General features: G+C 41.8%; 1 protein-coding gene and 1 long non-coding RNA gene across 3 annotated transcripts in view; one reads left to right on the plus strand and one right to left on the minus strand.

Moving 5' to 3' along the window:
- Positions 1-11270, plus strand: part of LOC136402762 (uncharacterized) — a 54904-nt gene extending 43634 nt beyond the window's left edge. The window contains exons 2-3 of the long non-coding RNA XR_010751033.1: positions 1188-1401; positions 11208-11270. This is a non-coding gene — a long non-coding RNA (uncharacterized lncRNA). The remainder of the gene's footprint in view (positions 1-1187; positions 1402-11207) is intronic.
- The window catches only part of CUL4A (cullin 4A), a 64696-nt gene that overhangs the window by 28524 nt on the left and 13884 nt on the right, over positions 1-22288 (minus strand). For both annotated transcript variants that reach the window (XM_066380519.1, XM_066380520.1), the window contains exons 3-9: positions 16998-17102; positions 12640-12708; positions 11236-11309; positions 8169-8331; positions 7516-7605; positions 5890-5972; positions 1695-1762 (exon numbers count right to left, since the gene is read on the minus strand). In XM_066380519.1, coding sequence (XP_066236616.1) covers positions 1695-1762; positions 5890-5972; positions 7516-7605; positions 8169-8331; positions 11236-11309; positions 12640-12708; positions 16998-17102 — 652 coding nt within the window. The remainder of the gene's footprint in view (positions 1-1694; positions 1763-5889; positions 5973-7515; positions 7606-8168; positions 8332-11235; positions 11310-12639; positions 12709-16997; positions 17103-22288) is intronic.

Consider the following 22288-nt stretch of genomic DNA (forward strand, 5'->3'; position numbering starts at 1 on the left):
AAGCCCTCTTAATTCACTAAAGTAGCAATGATCTGAAAATGTTCACACCAACTCTTTGACCTGGGAGGTTTGTAATTCCAAGTTCCTTCTGATTTAGTCCATTAGCCCAAAAGTATATTTGTCAAAGGATAAGCTATCAAATCTAATTTTAGGTGATTAATTTTATCCACATATATAATAAACTGTGAGGATAAAGACCATTTATTATTAGATATATTGAAATACTTAACAAAGAATTAATTTTTCTTTCCTGTTGACCAGGGATGCTGAGGATCCAGCTTTGAAACCCCAAGGTCACTGGCTTGAGCACGTGCTCATCAGCTTGAGTACGGGGTCGCCAGCTTGAGCATGAGATCATAGACATGACCCCACGGTTGCTGGCTTGAGCCCAAATGTTTCTGGCTTGAAGCCCATGGTCATATTGGCTTGAGCCTAAGGTCGCTGGCTTGAGCAAGGGGTTACTGGTTCTGCAGTAGCCCCTCGATCAAGGGACATATGAGAAAGCAATCAATGAAAAACTAAGGTGCCACAACAAAGAACTGATGCTTCTCATCTCTCTTCCTTCCTGTCTGTCCCTTGCTCTCTCTCGCTAAAAAAAAATAATAATAATAAAAATAGTTGTATGCCAGCCATATAGGTTTTAGTGTGGTATAAGCAGAAAGACATTCAGACTTGCATGCTGGCTCTCAACTTAGAAGCTGTGACTTAAGGCACCAATGTCAAGCCTATTGGTAGCCTCAGTTTTCTTACTTGTAAGATGGGGGTAATGATTTAATCCGGCTGTTTGAGAACTAGAAGATATTTACATGAAGTACAGTAGATGCTCAATAGTGCAATACTCTCCCATTTCGGCATTATTGTGGTTTCACTTGGAAGTTCTATTTTGACTATCTGGAGAAGTAGAATCCAAACAAGAATGTATTTGGGTGCTATTTGGGCCTTCCTAAAGTTTTAAGGTTTTCAACACCTTGAAACAGATTCTGTAGTTCCAAAATGGCTTTCAAATGTTAACAGTAAATACTTGAGTTATAAAAAGTAACATTAAGTACTACAGTGTTATAAATAGTCTCACTGTTGCTGCAAAACACCAACAGTTGAATTACTCTTTAGCAGAGCTCTAGGATCACAAGGGGAATATAAAATTAGCAATAAAAAGTGTTCTATTTTCTGTCTGCTTGTTTTTCCAGGATGATCGGGGTAGAAAACAGTATACTGTGGCTTAAGCAGACCCCATATTTGGCAGTTCATGTGACACTTAGATGTTTGAAGGACACGGGGAGAAAGCCCTTGAAAATCTAATAGCCTGTCCCACGATGCACATCTACAACTGCAGAAGCATGCTGAGAATCACCTATGTCAGTGTACAAGAACAATGACACACTGAAAGACAGTAAGCACTGTGTAAGTACCCAGCTGCAAGCTACCTGTTGTAGAGGGTCTCTTGGAACCTTTCAGCCTGGATAGTATTTAATTTGACTTCAGCATAAACTGTAGTTCTACCACATGCCTTTCAATATTTTTCTTAACTAGAGTAATTTTCTTGAAGACTAATATGTCCATTATTCTTAATGATTTTTAGAGATTGTATCTTATAACAAATACCCTTACATTGTTATTTACAATGTTTCACTTACTTTCTTAATGAGTTTAGGATACCACTCTCTTTAATTGACATAAGAGTTAGGAAAATATACCTTTCTGAAGAATTGCTGTTAAATGTTCTCCTAATAGCTGTTTCTCCACACAAGCAATCAGTGGTTTCCTATAAAAGGCAAAACAAAAATGTGTCATAAATAAGGTTTAAGGAGAGAGACTTTGGTTAACTGAAAAAGATAGGGAGTTTACTGTTTGTATAATCTATGGAGCCAATCAGAAACCAAAGGGTTACATTACAGAACAAGCATTTCCCTCACACATGGACAGTTACTGCTGTTAATACAGATTCTGAAGTAGTTCTCAAAACAGTTTACTGAATAACATAAATAGACCAATGGATGCAGGGAAAAGGGAACAGTAGCAGACAGGCAAGCATGCTGCACCTTACGATAAAAGTGGGTTCCCATGTTTGACAGGCATTTGGCACTTGTGCTGTAGTCATTGTCTGAATTTAAGTTTTGCCCTCCATTATGCACATTACTTTTTCAACTTCTGCCACATTTCTGCCCTCTTCTTCCAACCCGATCGCTTCTCCAGAGCCCATAAAACCCTGTCTTCTACTTCTACAGCTATGTATCTCTGTCCTCACTTGTCTGCTTTCTACCATTGTCACTTATCAAAACCCAACTTATGAAATTGCCTTCATGAAGACCAAGTTGTATGTCACACAGACCAAAATATATGAAAATCTGTAAATTCAGCAAGTGTGACTGCCATAGTCATAGGGTGACAAACAATTATTCTTCCTGGGTTCGCTATCCACAGTTCTTTCTTGTTTTAAAGATCAGAGTATCTGCTTTATTCTGAGCATTATTAATTTTGGCCATCTTTCCAAGCCTTCATTTTATAAGGAATTTTTTAACATATTATCTTCTCCCCCCCCAATGTATTATCTTAATTAAACCTCATAGCAATCCTAGAGAAAGACACAGCAGACACTGTGTTCTCCATCTCACAGAATAGAAAACAGTTCAGGTACGGTGTGACCTTCCCAGGTCATATGGCTAGTGAATGGTGAAGCTGAGATTTGAGTTCAGGGAGTCGTCAGCACCTTTTCTAGTCTGCCTCCAGGAAAATGAAGAGTGACCCAGGTGAGGGGAGGTGGAGGGCAGAGAGGGAATGTCACAGAGAGACAGCAAAAAGGGCTAGTCACTGCTGCTGCTTTTCATCCTAACAGCTTTATTGACATAAAATAAAATTCACCCATTTAAAGTGTATAATGCAACAGTTTTTAGTATATTTACCGAAAAAAATATATAACTATCACCATGATCTAATTTTAGAACATTTTCATCATCCTAAAAGAAACGTCATACCCATCAATCAGCACCTCCATTCCTTCTACCTACTCTCCCTGCCAGTAGTCAGAGGGATACAGTAATTTCTACAGATTTCCCTATTTTTAGAACCTTTCCTATAAATGAGATCTTACAACGTGACTGTATCTGGCTTCTCTCACATAGTGTATTTCAGGTTCATCATGTTGTAGCATGTGTCAGTATTCCATTTTTTAAAAATTGCTGAATAATATTCCATTGTATATCTGTTCATTCATCAACTGACAATGGGGTGTTTCTACTGTCTATTATGAATAATGCTGCTATGGACATTTGTGTACAGGTTTTGTTTGGATATGTTTTCAGTTCTCTATATATTTAGGAGTACAACTGATACATTGGAGAAACATATAGTAATTCTGTTTAACTTTTTGAGGAAATACCAAATTCTTTTCCATAGCGGCTGTCCCATTTTACATTCCCACCTACAATGCACAAGGATTTTAATTTCTCCACATCCTCACCAATGCTTTTGACTATTTGCCTTTTTATTATAACTATCCTGGTGGGTGCTAAGTGACGCTACATTGAGGTTTTGATGTGCATTTCCAGGATGACCAACAACATTGAACACCTCGTGTGCTCACAGAACCACTGTTTCTTGACAGTTTAGGCCTAGACTTCAGTTCTGCAGGGTGAAAAACTTAGATGCTGTGACAGGTTGTGAGCTAAGGGGCAGATGATAAATACTCAGAGGTGAGCAGAGCTCAGAAGTCGTGGAGAATTAACTGTAGTATCTGAGTTCCTAAAGACCGGTTTTATAAACTACAGTGACACTTCACTGATTTGCATTACGAGAATTCCTGGCACAGCATCTAGTGATTTCCACCAGCAGGAGACAGGGGTTCCTTTCAGCAGACCAACGCTGAGAAGCAAAGGTCCTAGGGGAACACAGAAGCCGTCCCCTGGGGCAGAGCCAGCAGTGCCCTGGCTGAGTTCTTCAGCATGAGGTTTCTCGTGGCTCAGAGTAAGGTGGGAGGAGTCCAGGCAGTGACACTGCAGCTCTCAAGCACACCTTTCATCTGTGTGGTCTCTTGCTGTGCTCTGACAGAAGGCAGGTGGGACACGTGGGCTTTGAGTCTGAAAAGGGGGCTCAGAGCCCAGCCCTAAGACAGGTGCGGGCTGTTTCTCCTCGATCACCCTCGTTGTTCTTTGAAAATTATTAACTATTCTGTGAATTTTGAAGCACCCAATACTGTAGAAGCCACCTCAGCCAAAGCTCCTCACAATCCTCCCATGCATCCATACCTGAGTGCAGATGCAAACCACCTTTACCTGCGATTCCTTTGCTAAAATAATCTACATATACTTTGAAGCAATGTATTTTAAATGTTTGGGGGAGGGGTTTAAAATGTAGCATATACACAAGAGTATAAAAGCATGTATGAGAGTAAAGAAAGAAACTGTTCCAGCAGCCCCCAAGTACCTGGACCCACTTCCAATGGACTGTTTGCAATTCCCTTTTCTTCATGATATATATATCTATCTCAAATCAGTACACTGTCTAGCTCGGGCATTCCTGAACGTCATATATATAAATGAAATAATGGTATATGGTAATTAATAGAAAAAATGTAACAAGATACTCAACAACGACTTTTATCCTTCCTCAACTTGACCTACTGGCAAGATCTGGAACTACTCTTACTTTCCTTCTTGGCTTTCCCAACCCGGCCTGCTTCTAGCTCCTGGGTCCCTCCTACTCCAAGTTGAAGGTAAACATCCCCTGAGCAACCCTGTCCTGACTTCTCTGCAGATCTGGGATTTCCTAGAGGCATCCCAAATTCAATGTGTCTAAGAGCAACTTCATCTTTTCTCTCATGACGCCTCTTATTATCTGTATTCTCAAACTGTCATAATCCTGCCCCTTTCTTTCATCCTGCCTGCCTCCTTCCCCACCAATGAGTCAATTAATTTTGCACATTTTATCACTTTAGTCTCTCTTTTTTTATTTTTTTAAATGTTCTATGGATTTTAGAGAGAGGAAGGGGGAGAGAGAAAGAGAGGCAAACACATGGATTTATTCCTGTGTGTGCTCTGACTGGGGATCGAATTGGCAACTTCTGTCCTCTGGGATGATGCTCTGACCAACCAAGCCATCTGGCCAGGGCCACTTCACTCTCAAAACATCAATTTCTATTTCTTATCTAGCTCCCACTTCTTTTGTATCTCTCATCTATAGAAATAGATTTCTTATCTGTCCTCACTTGAATAATTATTGCTGACACAGACATTCACAAAATTTTTACCTTTCCTTAGCCACCCAGCTACTCATCCAACCTCAGGTATAGAGAAATATTAGATGAACACAGAAAATAATGTGATTAAGTGCCATAAATAAAAATTATAGCTATATTAGATGTCTAACAAAAAGGTTACAATCAAAATTACCTAATATTCAATTTATCCAATTAACATAAATAGAATCCTTTGTCTCAAAACCCAAAGATGCCAAGTATCTCAGCCTAAATTACTTTTTAAAAAAAAATTTTTTTTTATTCATTTTTTTAGAGAGGAGAGGGAGAGATAGAGAGAGAGGAGAGACAGAGAGAGAAGGGGGGAGGAGCTGGAAGCATCAACTCCCACATGTGCCTTGACCAGGCAAGCCCAGGGTTTCGAACCGGCGACCTCAGCATTTCCAGGTTGACGCTTTATCCACTGCGCTACCACAGGCCAGGCTCTAAATTACTTTTTAGATAACTCATGATAAAGCACTTAGTTTACCTTACAAGTGCTGAGTAATCACAAATAATATAAGTAAAATATGCTAAGAAGAAAAATACTCTCTGATAGTATTGTATGAGTCTACGAAGATAACATTTATTTTAAAAATGAGCCAAGAAAAGGTTTTACCTATGATCGAATTACAAAAACTAAATAAATGAAAAGTACTTACTGTGTGCTGTGGTCTAAGTACGTGATTACTCGGTCTCCTTCTTCTTCTAAACGTTTACTTACATGGTTAAGATATTCTGGAACCTTCCAAACAAAACAATTAAACACATCAGTAACAAAAAGATTCCTGACTTTACCCAAGAAGCTAAAATATTGTTTTCCTTATAAATCCTTTTATAAGAGCAGAATATATGTTCAAGCCAAATATTTACAGATTAATGGGGGCAGTGGCAGTGGTCAAGTGGGAAGTATATGTAGAGTGAGGTGGGATACAGAGAGTTTCTTTAAACTTAATACTGGAGATTAACCTCTAGATGCGGGGCCAGGGCAACACTGCACTCTTGTGCCCTGTTCACAGTGAAGTCCTGGGATTGATGCCACAGGACCCTCCACCATTGAGGCCCCTTGGACAGGTAAACAGCGGCACCTGAGTCAGAGGTTACAGAGCCTACTGGCACTCCCTGGCCCACATGCAAAGGGGTCAGCAAAAACTAATCAACAGACCGGCTGTTCACCTAATGTTTCCAGGGGCAAAGGGTGTTCCTGCTGTCACCTGACAGCACAGAAAGGACCCCACATCACAGGTCTTTGAGGTTTTGATCTAGTGGCAGTAGCCAGGCCTGGTATCTGACATGAAACTCCTTCAAAAGTAGGATGAAGGAACCAATGGTTGCATTCACCCTACACAGTAACAACTAACATTTGGGTGCTGGTCCACAGGGGCTTCCTCCAGGACTGTGCTCTGATACCTGTAAAACTGGTTGTCAGGTTTTTTGGGTTCACATCACTATGTCTTCCACATAGCTTTTTGGGTAATTTTTTCAGTGCATCACATAGATAAAAATTTTCCATGTGTTGGATTTATCTTTCATATTTAGGATTTACCTCTTGCTACCTGACTGTCAGGTGGTGGCATAACGGATAGAGTGTCGACCCGGGATGCTGAGGTCTCTGGTTTAAAACTCCGAGGCCACTGGTTTGGCTTGAGCTCCCCGGTCAAAGCATGTATGTGAAGCAATCAATGAACAACTAAAGCGAAGTAATTATGAGTTGATGCTTCTCATCTCTCCCCTCCCTCTCTCACACACCTTCCTGTCTCTCTCTTAAAAAAAAAAAAAAAATTTACCGTTGCCTCTTGTTTCAACTTTGGCTCCTATGCATACCTTCCTTCAGAAGCTATCTTACTTTTTTTTTTTTTTTATTGGGGGGAGGGCAAAAACGTTTCTGAGGGGAAGAAATTAAATCCTACTATAAGAATGGAGCTCCTGCCTGACCTGTGGTGGCACAGTGGATAAAGCGTCGACCTGGAAATGCTGAGGTCGCCGGTTTGAAACCCTGGGCTTGCCTGGTCAAGGCACATATGGGAGTTGATGCTTCCAGCTCCTCCCCCCTGTCTCTCTCTCCTCTTTCTGTCTCTCTCTCTCTCTCTCTCTCCTCTCTAAAATGAATAAATAAAAAAAAAAAAAAAAAAAAAGAATGGAGCTCCTTCCTGGGGATTTCAGTCAGACTGTAGCTTTCAAAAGACTTTCAACAAATGTATGCATGTGTGAAAAAGACAAACATTTAGAACTTACACTTAAATGTACATATATAAAAATGAAATAAGCAACTCAGAAACATGTCTCACCTCTCTTTCTTGCATTAACCTTTGGCCTTCTGCAGCATATAAACAATTCGTTTCTTCCAAAAATTTCAGTTCAAAGGAATCTTTATATACCTAAGAAATGAGCAGAGTTGCTGAATAATTATAGTAAGGAAAACTACCTTCTGAAGTGTTGATATACCCCAAATTTCGAGGGAACAAAGCAGCAGTGATCTGCACCAATAACCTGCCTGGCCCTGCCAGTCCTTTGCTGAGGCCACGCAGGCGTGCTCAGCTGACTCCTGGGTAGCTGACCCCAGAGGCTTAGCTGACCGGGGTCAGTGATTCCTCGCTGGCTGACCTCTGCTCAGCTGACTGGGGCAGCCCAGCCCACCTTGCTGCTCTCCTCTGACAGTGCCGCCATGCCCTCGTCCTTCTTCGAGGGAGCACTGGGTCCACGCTGTTAGGGCTCTTTCGTTCTGTGCCGCCTGGTGTGGCGTTAGCCTAAGAGTCATTCCTCTTCTGGGGGTTAAAAATAAAAAACTGCCATATTTTCAACAAATACTTCTATGATTTCATTTTTTGCACTTAACTCTTTGATACATCCATTTATTTTGGTGTAAGGAGCCAGGCAGAGACTCAATCTTTTTTTCTTATACTAAAAGTTACTGGTACATTTAGAACAATGAGATATTTACCTGAAGATCAGAGAGCATACTTAGCAGACTTCGCAGTAAGCTTCGGTCAACAGCTTCACCATTTCTTTCTTGTTCAATCAATAGCAGAATTCCATCAATAGTTTTACTCTGAACCATTTTATCACTAATAATATGATTTCTAAATAGTTCTAATCCCATATCCCTGTACAAACAGTAAAAAACAAAACTATATTTTAGTTTCACTTTTTAGAAGCTTTAGGGGAAAGCTCTAGGTGCATTATGAATAGCATCCCAAGTCTGTTCATTTCCTAATTCGTCTACATCCAGGTGCCCATTCATTTTTGGCCAGTCTACTGTGCCCTGTATTTCCTTTCTTTCCAAGGCTGTTATGTTTTCCTGGAATGGGTCTGGCAGTTGTTACAGGAGAAGTGTTGAGGTATTACTTACTAGGTCAGGAGTGTCACTGTAAAGTGTATGAATCTTGCAAACCTGCTATCTTTAGCCTACAACTCAAATCACTCTTCCTGGGGGCATCATCAGAGATGCTCGGTGCCCTCACCAGCCCCCCGTGTCCTTCCCTTTTCCATCTCTGGTCCCTCTACAGTGCTTGTCACACAACTGTTCCTCCCTAGCACCTGGTTCTTTCCTTTATTTGGCCCTTTCAATCAGAGAACTCATTAAAATGTGACTTTAAGAATCCACCTTCATTGCCAGAGGAATTTAGGAGGAAATTCAGCTGTCAGCTAATATCCACAAAAACCATGTGATAAGAGACTGGTTTGCCAAAACACCTCCCCAGGTCCCGTAAGTGCCAAATAATGAGGGGGCCAAAATTCAGATCCCTGGGCCTAGCCAGGTCTCCTGAATGGGCAGCTCCGGGGCAGTGGTGGTGCTGGCGGTAGCAGTAGTGGACTGATGGTGAGCAGTAATAACAGTAAATGGTCGCAGCAGCAAGTACTATGTACACTGGTGAGCATGGGCTCTGAAAAGCGCCATCTGTGCTGGAGAACTTTCTCCTCCAATACTGTGCCCCACAACAGCCCCTTCCTGTTCCCTGGAGGAGCTGCAGGTCAGTCTTCTGTAAATTCCAAAGACAGAGCAGTGAAGCCCAGTGGGCAGCATGTAGGCTCAAGCCAGTGACCCGGGCTTGAATCCTGGCCCCACACTCACATGCTTGCTGTGACTCTGAGGTAAGGACCTTAACCTCTCTGTGCCTGTCCTTCCTTAACACTAAATGGAAACCACACGTATTGTTTGACACCTGTAAAGCAGTTAACATCAGGCCAGGCAGGTATCTGGTGCATAGGAAGTGTTAACTGTCTGTTAGATAGCATCTTCTTCCTCAAAATCTCAATCTTTTTAAGGCCTCAGGAACAATCCACCAACAGCTTTCAGGGCATCTCATCAGCTTCATCTCTCCAATTCTCCCACAAACGGCACATTCTGGGCATGCTGCTCTCCTGTGTCCAGAGTGGACTTCCTTTTTCTACTGTCTCCATCATAGCTACATAACCACTCCTACTCATTCTGCAGAGCTTGGACCAAAGTTTGCCTCGCCTGCCTCATGCTTCCCTGTGCATTTCATAGCTTCACCATGATTTTTGTACTGCACTATCATGCTCAGTTTTTCTGCTAGTTGCAGTAGACTGAGTGTGATATTGTTTACTGTATGCTATAAGCAATGTTTATAGTTTATGTGACATGGTTACGTTATAAACTATGTTTATAAATTAACAGTTCGGGCTAGGTAACCCAACAACCCAAGAAGAGCAAGTTATTGGAACTCTGTGCCTCAATTTCTTCACCTATAAAATGGAGATGACAACAGTCACCCCAATAGAGCTGTTCTACGATTAAGTAAATGAGTAACTGTTGAAGCACTCAGAACAGAGTAGAAGCTATGTTACTTGCTGTTACCAGTTTTACCGTCCTTATCGTTCTCTGAATAAAGGTAACCTTTTCTGTCAGTGCCTGCCTCACTGCTGACGTGCACAGGTGTCTAGTATGAGATGAGCAGGAGTCAGAGGAGGTCAGAGAGGAGAACAAGGAACAAAGGGAAAAAATGGTATTAAGGAAGGGGAGAATTTCAATAAAGAGAGGGTATCCAAAGCTTCACAGATTCTAGGTTATAATATAAAGACAAAGTGACTGTGCGAGCTGGTAACCAGATCACCAACTCTAAGGCAAGAGCAGTTTCCATGTGGTAAGAGGGAAAATCACATTGCTTGGGATTAGGGTGAAAAGATGATAAGGAAGTTGGAAAAGCAAGCAGCTTTTTAAAGAATTCAGGTTTTAAAGTATAAATCAGTACATCGCTATTGCATGGGAGCAAGAACCACTACATCAAGAAAGGAAGAATCCAAGGACGAGATTAAGGACAGGCATTTGTTCATGTTAGCAAGGGACTGGAGGCAGCAGTGGGGAGACAGGGCAGGTGGGAACAGAAGTGAAGAGTGCTGGAAAAGGCTGTGGAAGTCAGTGACTAGGGACAATATTGGGGAGGAGCTCCTAATTTATACTGTCCCTAAAAGATGATTTCTGATGAATAGACTGAAATGACAGGCCTCAGCAGCCTGAATAAAACTAGGCCCCTGTGCCCTTGAATGGTCAGGAGGATGGAGGAATGCGGGGATGGGGTTTCAGTACCTCACAGGTCATAACCTCACCAGCAGTTGTAGTCTATCTCAGAGTCTCACCAGATCACTGAAGGTAGCCATTTCAGGTCAAACTCCAGACATCAAAAAGAGTAACTGAGACCCCTGACCTTTCCCTCACAGTAGAGGTGAGAAATGCCATCAATGGCTCCAGAGATTCTCAAGTCCAGAGCCCAGTCACAGAAACGTGGCTTCACACAGCACTTCTGTGCTTGCCTGCTGCCTCCGCTGGGAAACTTAATGCAAGCTGGAAAATGTGCTAGAACTTGTTCGGCCTGCCCCAGCTCCACCCTGTGACCCCTCACGGTGATGGAGATGCTCCAGGGCTAGGACTCACCTGGACCACAGGCAAATGACCACATATGCCATCAAATTAACCAGCAGAAGACACAAGTCAAACGTGTGGTTTTTGTCATATCAACAGATGCAGCGCTACTGCCTGGGACACTCACCAGATAGAGGGAAGCATGGAATTCTGAAGTACGTAAGTGCGATCCAAAAACAGGAAAATACTCCTGATCATGATCTGGAAATCAGAAAAGAACTGACTTTATTTACGCACTTTACTAACAAAATAGTCAAGATTATGCCATTTTAACTATCATTATGCTAGGTGCTTCAGTAAATCTAACAGTAATTATTTCTTGATAAAAGTTGTTTCCATCAAGATCCTCATGATTTTCCCCCCTCTAAATTTCACTGTTACCCTTTGATGTTTGATTTTCATCTTTTTTATCCAGAAAATCTGCTCTGGGGATTTAAAAACACTTAGCCCAAAAGATACCTTTGAAATTTGGTCATTTTCTGACTGATGTGGTAAATGTCGTCATTCGACTGGGGAGATACTCTAAGCTTTTTAAGCAATTAGCTCTTGTTACATTAGAATGAGCCTCTTGGCCAGGTGTATGTGTTGGACTCTAGTGCAAGCAGAGCAAGAACGAGGCAGGATAGTCAGCCACTCCCTTTGCCATGCTAACATGTACTCTGTAACCTTGTAATTCTCCTATCATGGAACTTAATAGACTCTGATGTACAGGTTAGCTTACACACGTAAGCAAAACCTTCTCAACAGACATTTATCTACTTCTACCATCTACCAGGTACCTGGCCCAGAACAGAGACACATTTATTGTCCCCTACTTACTTCATTTAGGAAACAAAATAATTCAACCCGAGGAAAGCTACTGATACTGTCTTTTCTCTCACTTACATAATGAACAGCCAGATCACACTAAAAACTCATATACATCAAGTCAAAATAGAAGCAATACATCTACAAAGCCTAAGACTTTGGTAGTCTAGTTATATGTAGTCAAGTTCTGGAATTCAGGCTTGATTTTCAGTCATAAAGTAGGATGAAGGAATACCTTAGCGAACCCCTCAGGAATTATGAGTACTGTGAGCTATCACCTGTCATGTTGCCCGAAGGCCAAGTTAACAGCCAGCCCCATTCTGCAAGAGCAGAGTTCACCTTCCCTGATTTTCTCTACTCTGTTATCCAACTATGTTGGAGCTGAAGAGCAGCATCTGACTGCAAAGAGAACCCCAAATAAAACTTCCCTATCTCAGCTCATGATCTGGCCCACACCTACCTTAGGTGAGTGAGGGGCGGTGGGTGAGGGGAGGTAGGTGAGGAGAGATGGATGAGGCCATGCTTTGATAAAAATAGAAAAAAAGATAGCTGCATTAAAAGAGGGCACATACTGCCAGCTACTCAAATCTCTTTCTGTCTAAACCAGAGGATGCATAAGACCAAAGATGAAGTGAGATCAGACATAAAAAGCAATACTGATGAAGATTTGAGGAGAGGGCACCACATATAAAACCAGTACTAATAAAACAGTCAATATGCTTACCATTTGTCTGCAATGATCTTGCCAGCATGTGTTAATCTTCTTTAAAAATAAAACACTATCTAGTGAGTCTGTGCAGACCTGCTAAGGAAAACTTCAGAAATGTTGGGCAATTTATTGCAACTTTAACTTCTTCATTTCAGCTCTCTCTTCACCACAGAATACTATATCAGTTAGTAATTAGAATACTACAAGACCAGAAGTTCAAAAACTGTAAATGTAGTTTTTCTTTTTCCACATTTCATAACCTAGTTGTAATCAGCCTCGCCTGTACTCATTGCCCCCGATCTGCTTCCCTTCCTTCTGGTTACAGTTCACTGCCGATTCCTTTCAGAATCCTGCCGGCTGAAATGAACAGCCAGGGCACAGGCTTCATGAGCCGGGGAGACTGAAATAAAGGCCCTACCCCACAAAGGGCGGGTCCTGACCTAATCCTGTACCTGAGCCCCTGGGGACACTGTCTCAGTGATGAGGAAGCAGGGCGATTATTAATAGCATTGGGTCTGGCAGCTGGAGGAAAATGGCTGAGGTTTAACTTGAACTTCTAGCCTCAATGAAAACTGACAAAAAGGCTCATTCACGTACTAAGTCATTCCGAGCTTGACTCTTGGAATGCATTTATAAAGAAATAATAAAAATGCTGTTTATAGGGAGAAAAAACCTGAATGGCTCCTAGAGCAAACCATGGCTAAGTGCTTTTGAGCACTGCCTTCGCAGTTTTTTGCAAAGTTGAAGTCATAAATGTCTACACACTTATGGTCTCCAAAACATTTTTTATACTTGTGCTCATTTAATATTCGTACAGGTGAACAAAACAGCTTGCTGATGTAAAAAGACACGTTTCCTAGGCTTTAGTTCTGTTCTACTACTTCTTAGCTCAATGCCACTGGACAAGTGATGAACACCCCTGGGCCTCAGGGCCTCAGTCTCTCCCTGTGGAGCAGAACACACTCCTCAGAGCTGTTGTGAGGTTATATAAAGCACTCAGCACATAGTGAGGAGAAAAAACACACCAGCCAGGGTGTGACATGTAAAATCATCCAGTTGTTTTAAGTCTTCAGTTGGTAAAAGATATGCCAGAGGGAGGGGTAGCCAGAAGAGGACAGGACACCAGCCAGGACTTTAGGAAGGGGACGGAAGATCAAGAGAGCAGTGGACAGACTGACAGGCTCATGTGTATCAGTAAGGGTAACCAACCACAACCACAGTGGTCCTAGCTAAACAACTTACTTATTTTCTCTTGAGGCTCTGCCAATATATTAAAAGTAGTCAGTCATAGCAAAGACCTAATAGTTCACTGGTTAACAAATTATTCTGGAAGAACTGTTATAATTATTCAAAATTGTAAGAGCCCACTGTATTAGAACTGCATATGGACAGTCTGAAAAAAAAAACCCCCAATCATTCCCAAGCACATTTAGATTGGTGTCACCATAGCAACGACCCAGCAGCTGACACCCCATGCTGGACATGAGGCACCCGCCTTGTGGTAAACACCCTAGCAGGTCTCCGCAGGCAGTCACACAATCTGCCAGGATGAACAGGGTTAAACCCACACCAGCCAATCTGACACCACCGGTAGGCTCAGGTGCTGCAACTAAGCAAGGTGTAGGGTTTCATTAGGATACAAAAGTCTAATGTGATGGGTTCGTTAAACAAAAGATACTTTTCTTTAAAGAGGTAGGTAAAATCAATATACTTTTTTATTTTATTTATTCATTTTAGAGGGGGGGGAGGGAAGAGGAGGAAAGCAGGAAGCATCAACTCCACATGTGCCCTGACCAGGTAAGCCCAGGGTTTTGAACTGGCAACCTCAGCATTCCAGGTCAACACTTTATCCACTGCACCACCACAGGTCAGGCCTAAATATGTTGGGTTCTTGCTTTAATAACCTGTAAGGACTCTCAGATGCTCATAGATTTACGCCCAAATTCTTAATGGTATATATAAAGATTCAAGTCAAGTTAAAACTTACCATTACAGCCTCAATTTTCACCAATTCTCTGTTGATAGTAACACCATACTGCTCCATGTTTTCTCCCTTTTGACTGAGGGACTACAGCAGAGTGAGTGACCCCTTGCTCAAGCCAGCAATCTTGGGTTTCAAGCCAGTGACCCCGCGCTCAAGCCGGCAACCCCGCGCTCAAGCCGGCAACCTTGGGGTTTTGAACCTGGGTCCTCCAAGTCCCAGTCTTACGCTCTACCCATTGCACCACTCCTGGTCAGGCACTACTCCAAGTTTTCATTTCACTCTGCTTTCTGATGCCTCTTCACTCTCTAGCTGATTAGAACCTACTCATCTTTTAAGATGCAATTCAAGTGTTACTTCCTTTGGGAAGCTTGCCCCAAATGCTTCATGTATTGCAGTTCCTGTCCTTGATTCTAACAGTTTAATATTTCGAACTCCGTATGCCTCACACTAATAAGACACACCTTTAATTTGGTAGAGTATGTTTTTTTTTTTCTTTTATGAAATGGTTATATGGTAATTCCCTTTATCACAGTGTTGCTGCTTCTTGGAGGGTAGACATTAGATATGGTGATCATTTTTCTATTTTCTAGTAGAGTGCACAGGAAGTAAGTACTTGTTGAATGAGTAATAGACACATTTATGTAATCCACAGATAGGACAGGATTAACTGGCAGAAGGATAAAATGATCAGGCAATCAAAAAGTATTCTTTTATGCTGGGACATCTAGAATGGGACAAAATCGTATCAGCTCCTACAAGTTCCTGTCTTAGAGAGAAGGCCTAGGAATCTGCTGATAATTTCTGGCAAGCCTAGGAGTCAGGCTACCTTTTAGATGCCAACATCCTGAACATAGGTTTCTGGACCCAGCCCCTGAGGCGCTGAGTGTATCTTCAGAGATGTGGTACACCCTGCCCAGGTTCCAAAAGACCAAAAGTGTAGTCATCATTAAGAAAGAGCTTTTCCAGAAAATACAGTAAAGGTATACAGTAAAGGTCAATACAACAGAACCAGAATTGACTTCACTGACCCATTTGTGGGGAGCACTACAAATATTACCCTAAAACTGCGACACCTTACTCTGGACTTGATCATCATGAATAAATGAAAGCCGCAGCGCCAGGCAGCAGTGCCGCTACAGCTGCCAGGGGAGGCTTCAACGAGCTCTAAATGCTTCCGTTTCTCAATGGGAGAGAAAAAATCCCTTTGGCTGAAAGAAAACTTAGAAACAAATATACTCCAATTGCCTAATTTCACAAATGTAGAAACAGAGGCCCAGAAAAGTACAGTCACAAGTAGACTGTCTTCAGTTATAAACCAACTTTCTATGAGATATGTGGGTGGCTATAGTAATGGGAGGGGGCTGGGGAACTAGATGAAGGCCTGATTCTCTAGAAGATGCTAAGGAGCTCAATTTTCCTGGCAGTCATTTGGTCACAGATGACAAAATTAGTGGCAAAACTCTAAGATGCTCCTGCCTATAACTTCCTCCCCCTGACTGTGAGTGGGGCTGTGAATACAATGGGCTACATCAGATAAGATTCTGTCTTAGCAGACCAGAGAGGCGGATTTTCCTGTTGACCCAGAAGAAGGAAATAACCATGTTGTCAAGAGAAGGGACCTCATGGCAAGAAACCAAGGATGGCCTCGGGGCACTGAAAGTGAGCTCATTTGTATAACTGAGGGAGTTAATTATACCAACATCTGAATGAGTCTGGAGGATCAGCTGACCACAGGCCTGGTGGACACCTTGATTTCAACCTGTGAGATCCTGAGCAGAGAATCCAGTGAGTTAAGCCACTACTCTTGACCTGCACAACTATGGGCTGACAAATAGGTGTTGGTTTTTGTAGCCAAGTTTGTGGTAATTAGTAAACTAATACAGATGGGTTTTTATAAGTCTCTGGACAGATAGCTCAGTTGGTCAGAGTATCATCCGATTGAACGCCAAGGCTGTGGGTTTGATCCCTGGTCAGGGCACATACAAGAATCAACAAACAAATGCATAAATAAGTGGAACAACAAATTGAGCTCGCTTGCTCTCTCTTGCCCCCTTCTTCTTTCTCTAAAAGCAATAAATAAAATAAAGGATAGTAGAGCTCAAACTTTAAGACATTTTTCAGAACTTTTCATAAAAACTTAACCAGACTCAATAAATGGACACTGTTTAACTTAAATCATATTAGCAAAGTAATATAAATTCTATTTAAAGATAATCTAGTATACTGGGTCATATGAAGCAAATTTAAGTTTTTGTTCCATAAATAAAAGGGAATTTAAAACACCATTGTTTTAATATCAAGGATACTCAATAGTTCTTTATCCTACTAATTGTTCAGTTTCAAAATATTTAGGTAATGAATAGAAACTTCATGAGACAACAAAAGGATATTCTCTAAACTGAAGAATTTGTGCTTGGACATGATCTTCACAGACCTGGCGGAGCTGCTTATAAAGCTCTGGGGAAACTTTATGAGAACAGAGATTTTCAACAGCCTAAAAACAAAAGGAATAAATGAATTACTATGAATAGCAAATTAATTCTTTAAAAATATCTCTTTGTATATATAGCTATAATTATAACAGAAGCACTTAATTATATGTAGCTATAATCATTTACCTAAAGCATCCCTCCCATACTTATGTAATCTACAAAAACTATTATAAGTTTAAGGCAATCACTGGAACAATCACTTGGAACACTGGAATCCAGTAAGTTTGGTAAAAGTGGTACTTCGCAACAGTTAATATAGAATATATTCACCAGCACACCCATGACAGCCTAGGATCCCCGTTAATACCATATTTGAGCATCTTACAATACTCCCATTTTATCCTACTGTCTTTAAACATGGCTGCACACCAGTCATCCATGACCCCTATAGCTCTGTTCCAATTCATTAATTTGAGGTGGGGGGAGGGGCACAGGAATGTGTGTGGGTTTACTGTGATTATTATGTGAAACTAGAGTAGGACATCACTGCTCTATAACCTCCCTTCCAAACAAGTGTGAGAACAACAGAAATTTCCTTTCCTTTCACTTTTACTGTGCAATGATTCGGCTTATAATGAACTGAAGGAAATCAAGTCCCAAATGCCTGGGTGGCATAGGCCAGGTTGAATTGTTTCCTATTTATTTTTTTGCAGGTGAGGTATACCATTTGTCTTAAATTAATGAGAAAGCAAGTTTTTGAGGCAGAAATGTTTTAAAAATATTTTCATCTATATCAAAGAAATGTCTGTATATTCATATCGGTTCTAATAAAAATTTCAACTCTTATGTACAAAACCAGCATCTCCACTTAATCCAAATATTAAATACTATGAACAGAAATGTAGTTTTTCTGACTAGTTTAGAAGCATTTAAAAAAACAGAAGATATAGAATAGAAACACTTTAGAATCTGAATTCAATTAAAAAATATACTCCTGAGGGGAAAAAAGTAACTTAAAAATTTAAAGATATTCATTGTATTTATAATCACAATACTTAATACTAGAACTACTACATACTAACCTAAGTTAAGTAAAAACAGTAATTGCTACCATATAAAACACAAGGGTCAGAAGAGAATGAATGTGAATGATGGCAATAATTAAAAAATTATACATTCTAGCCTGACCAGTGGTGGTGCAGTGGGTAGAGTGTGGGACCTGGGATGCTGAGGTTCCAGGTTCGAAACCCTGAGGTTGAAGACTTGAGCGCAGGCTCATCAGGATCATCAAAATGACCTCACTGTAGCTGGCTCAACCTGAGGCATCCCCCACACCCTCAAGGCACATATGAGAAGCAATCAATGAACAACCAAAGTAGTGCAACTAATGAATTGATGCTTCTCATTTCTCTCCATTCCTTTCTCTCCCCAACCCTCTCTCTTGCAAAAAATAAAAAAGAAATCCACCAATTTTATTGTATGACAACACAAAAACACAATCTTTCCTATTCATTTTCTTTTACTATAAAGATATAGGATTCCTATCTACATCCTTCAAATCATTTTTTTTTTTTAACAAGGACAGAGAGAGTCAGAGAGAGGGATAGACAGGGACAGACAGAAAGGAATGGAGAGATGAGAAGCATCGATCATTAGTTTTGCGTTGCGCATTGAGACACCTTAGTTGTTCATTGACTGCGGGCCTTCAGCAGACCGAGTAACCCCTTGCTGGAGGCGGCGACCTTAGGTCCAAGCTGGTGAGCCCCTGCTCCAACCAGATGAGCCCACGCTCAAGCTGGCGACTTTGGGGTCTTGAACCTGGTTCCTTGGCATCCCAGTCCGACGCTCTATGAACTGCGCCATCGCCTGGTCAGGCTACATCCTTCAAATCTTTTCTCAAAGCCTTCAATTCCATCATTTTGTAGTCATGTCTTTATACTTTAGTCAAAAATCTACTATCATTTTCCCTCTTAAAAAATCTAGGATAGGCCCTGGCCGGTTGGCTCAGTGGTAGAGCGTCAGCCTGGCGTGCAGGAGTCCCAGGTTCAATTCCCGGCCAAGGCATACAGGAGAAGTGCCCATCTGCTTCTCCACCCCACCCCCTCTCCTTCCTCTCTGTCTCTCTCTTCCCCTCCCGCAGACAAGGCTCCATTGGAGCAAAGATGGCCCAGGCGCTGAGGATGGCTCTGTGGCCTCTGCCTCAGGCGCTAGAATGGCTCTGGTTATAACAGAGCAACGCCCCAGATGGGCGGAGCATCGCCCCCTGGTGGGCATGCCGGGTGGATCCCGGTCGGGCATATGTGGGAGTCTGTCTGACTGCCTCCCAGTTTCCAACTTCAGAAAAGTACAAAAAAAAAAAAAAATCTAGGATAACTCTCCTCTGGTTAAAACTGGCTTATGGCATACTGCCACTAGTAACGCAGTACTATATAGAAGCACTTTGCAGCAAGCCAGATCAAATTTTTCCATGAATTTTTCTGCCTAGTTAGCTTGACCTAACCTATTTTAAGAGACAGATAGAGATCCAGAGACATATTTGTTGTGGGGACAGTGCACCAATCACAAGGAATGACATTTCATGGACAAGCTAAGTTAGCATTCAAGGGAAAGGCTCTTGGCTTTGGGTTTAAGATTGTGGAGTAGGAAGATAATGAGCTCACCTCCTCTTACTGACTCCAAAACTACAATGACATGTAGAACAGCTATCTCTGAGAATGACCTGAAGACTAACAGAACAGTCTTTTCTACACCTACAGATCTAAAGAAAGAGCTACAATGAGATAGGCAGAAAGGGTAGGGAGTCAATCTAGTCAGGACCTACCGATCACTCCCTGTGTTGTGACCCACAAGTGGGGGGGGGTATCACAGTTGTGGAGGGTTCCCCCCTAAAGAGTAAGGGGTCTAAGCCCCAGGCTGGGGAAATGAAGCAGGAAAAAGTGACCCCATAACATCTGGCTTTGAAAACCAGTGGGGTATATACCTGGGAGAGCCAAAGGACTGTAAGAAACCAAGGCTGCACTCTTTCCAAGTTCCAGTGCAGAGGAGACAGTTTGAAAAGCACATAGGCCATACATGAAGGTGATACACAGACTAATTTCAGGGCATGTGCTAGAGGGACAGGGATTGGCTGGAACTTTCTCAGGGTCAGAAGTGCTGGTGGGTGCCATTTTCTCCCCTCTTTCTTTATTCTCCTTACCCCTGGCTGGTCTGATGCTGGCAGGCGCCATTTCTGACACTCTTCTTTAACCTTGCTAACACTGTTCACCCCACCCTCCTGGTGTTTCCCTGAGGACCAACCCTGGCTGGCACCCCTCCAAAGTGGCTCATGCTCAGCCACACCCAGTGGAAGCCTCAGTTGGCACCTGCACACAGCAGTGTCTGCAACAGTTGAGGCTATATTGTGCAGCCAGCTATACCAAAGGCCTGCCCTGTACACCAGTGCTCCTGCAACAGCTGTGGCCAGGCCTCAAAGCCAGCCAGACTCAGGACCAGCCTCACCTGCCACGTCTAGGACGGTTAGGGCTCACCTGTAATAGGAGGCCACACAAATCCACCCAGCGAACACCTCTGGAGCACCTGGCTCTACTGACAAGGTGGACTTCTACCACTAGGCCCCACAGGACACCTAAATTAGGCCCCCTTTTCAAGACCAGGAGATGTACTGATCTACCTAGTACGTAGAAACAAAGAGGCAAAATGAGGAGATAAAAGAATATGTTGCAAAGAGAAAAACAAGACAACAGCCCAGAAACAGAACTAAATGAAATAGTAAGCTGGTTACTAGATAAAGGGTTCATAGTAATACTTATAGAGATGCACATCAAATTCTGCAGACAAGTAGATAAATTCAGTGAGAACTTCAACAGCGATAAAAGTTGTTAAAAAAACAAACCTATCAGAACCGAGGAATATAACAACTGAAATAAAAAAATATACTGGAGGAGCCTGGCCTGCGGTGGCACAGTGGATCAAGCGTCGACCTGGAACGCTGAGGTCGCCAATTCAAAACCCTGGGCCTGCCTGGTCAGAGCACATACAGGATTGATGCTCCCTGCCCCTTCCTCCTTTCCTTCCTTTCTCTCTCTCCCTTCCTTCCTTCTTCCTTTCTCTCTCTCTCTCTCTCTCTCTCTCTCTTCCTTTCTCTCTTCCCCCCCCTTCCTCTCTCCCCTCTCTAAAATGAATAAAATCTTAAAATACACTCTCTCTCTCTCTCTCTCTCTCTCTCTCTCTCTCTCTCGGAAATTAGAAAATCAAAAAGAAAAAAGAATGAAAAAGAATGAGGGTATTGTTAACAGACCTCTGGGACAACATCAAGCATACTAATATTCACATCCAAAAGAGAAGAGAGACAAAGGGACAGAAAACTTATTTGAAGAAATAATGGCTGGAAACTTCCCTAGCCTGGCAAAGGAAACAAACATCCAAATCTAGGAAGCACAGAGTCCCCCCAAAAATGAATTAAAAGAGGCCCACACCAAGACACATCATAACTAAAATGTTAAAAGTTAGAGAATCTTAAAAGCAGTAAGAAACAAACAACTACATACAAGAGAGTGCCTATAAGACTAAAAGCTAATTTTTCAACAGAAACTCTGCAGGCCAGAAGTTTGACATAAAAGGGAAAAACCTACAACCAAGAATACTCTACCTGACAAGGTTATTATTTAGAATTGAAGAAGAGATAGTTTCCCAGACAAGCTAAAGCTAAATTAAGTTCATCACCACTAAACCAGCATTACAAGAAATGTTAATGGAAAAATTTCAAGTGGAAAAGGCCAAAACTAGAAATAAAAAAATACATTTAAGAAAAAAATCTCACTAGTAAAGGTAGTAGACCACCCACTTGAAAGCTAGAATAAAAACAATAATATAGCAATAAGTACAGATCTATCAATAATTAGTTTAAATGTAAATGGACTAAGTGCTCCATTCAAAAGACACAGGGGGGCTGTATGGATAAAAAACAAGACCTTTACATATGCTGCCGACAGGAGACTTTCTTCAGATTGAAAGACACACAGACTGAAAGGAATGGAAAAAGTTATTCAAGATATATGTACCCCTATGTTCACTGCATTATTTTTTTTTAATTAAATTTAATGGGGTAACACTGATCCATAAATATACATAGGTTTCCGGTAAACATCTCTATAGCATTTGAACTGTTGATCATATTGTGTGACCATCTCCTAAAGTCAGATGATTTTCAGTCACCATATATTTGTCCCTCTTGACTCCCCTCCCCCTA

This window comes from Saccopteryx leptura, chromosome 4 (assembly GCF_036850995.1).
Source record: "Saccopteryx leptura isolate mSacLep1 chromosome 4, mSacLep1_pri_phased_curated, whole genome shotgun sequence".
Lineage (NCBI taxonomy): Eukaryota > Metazoa > Chordata > Mammalia > Chiroptera > Emballonuridae > Saccopteryx > Saccopteryx leptura.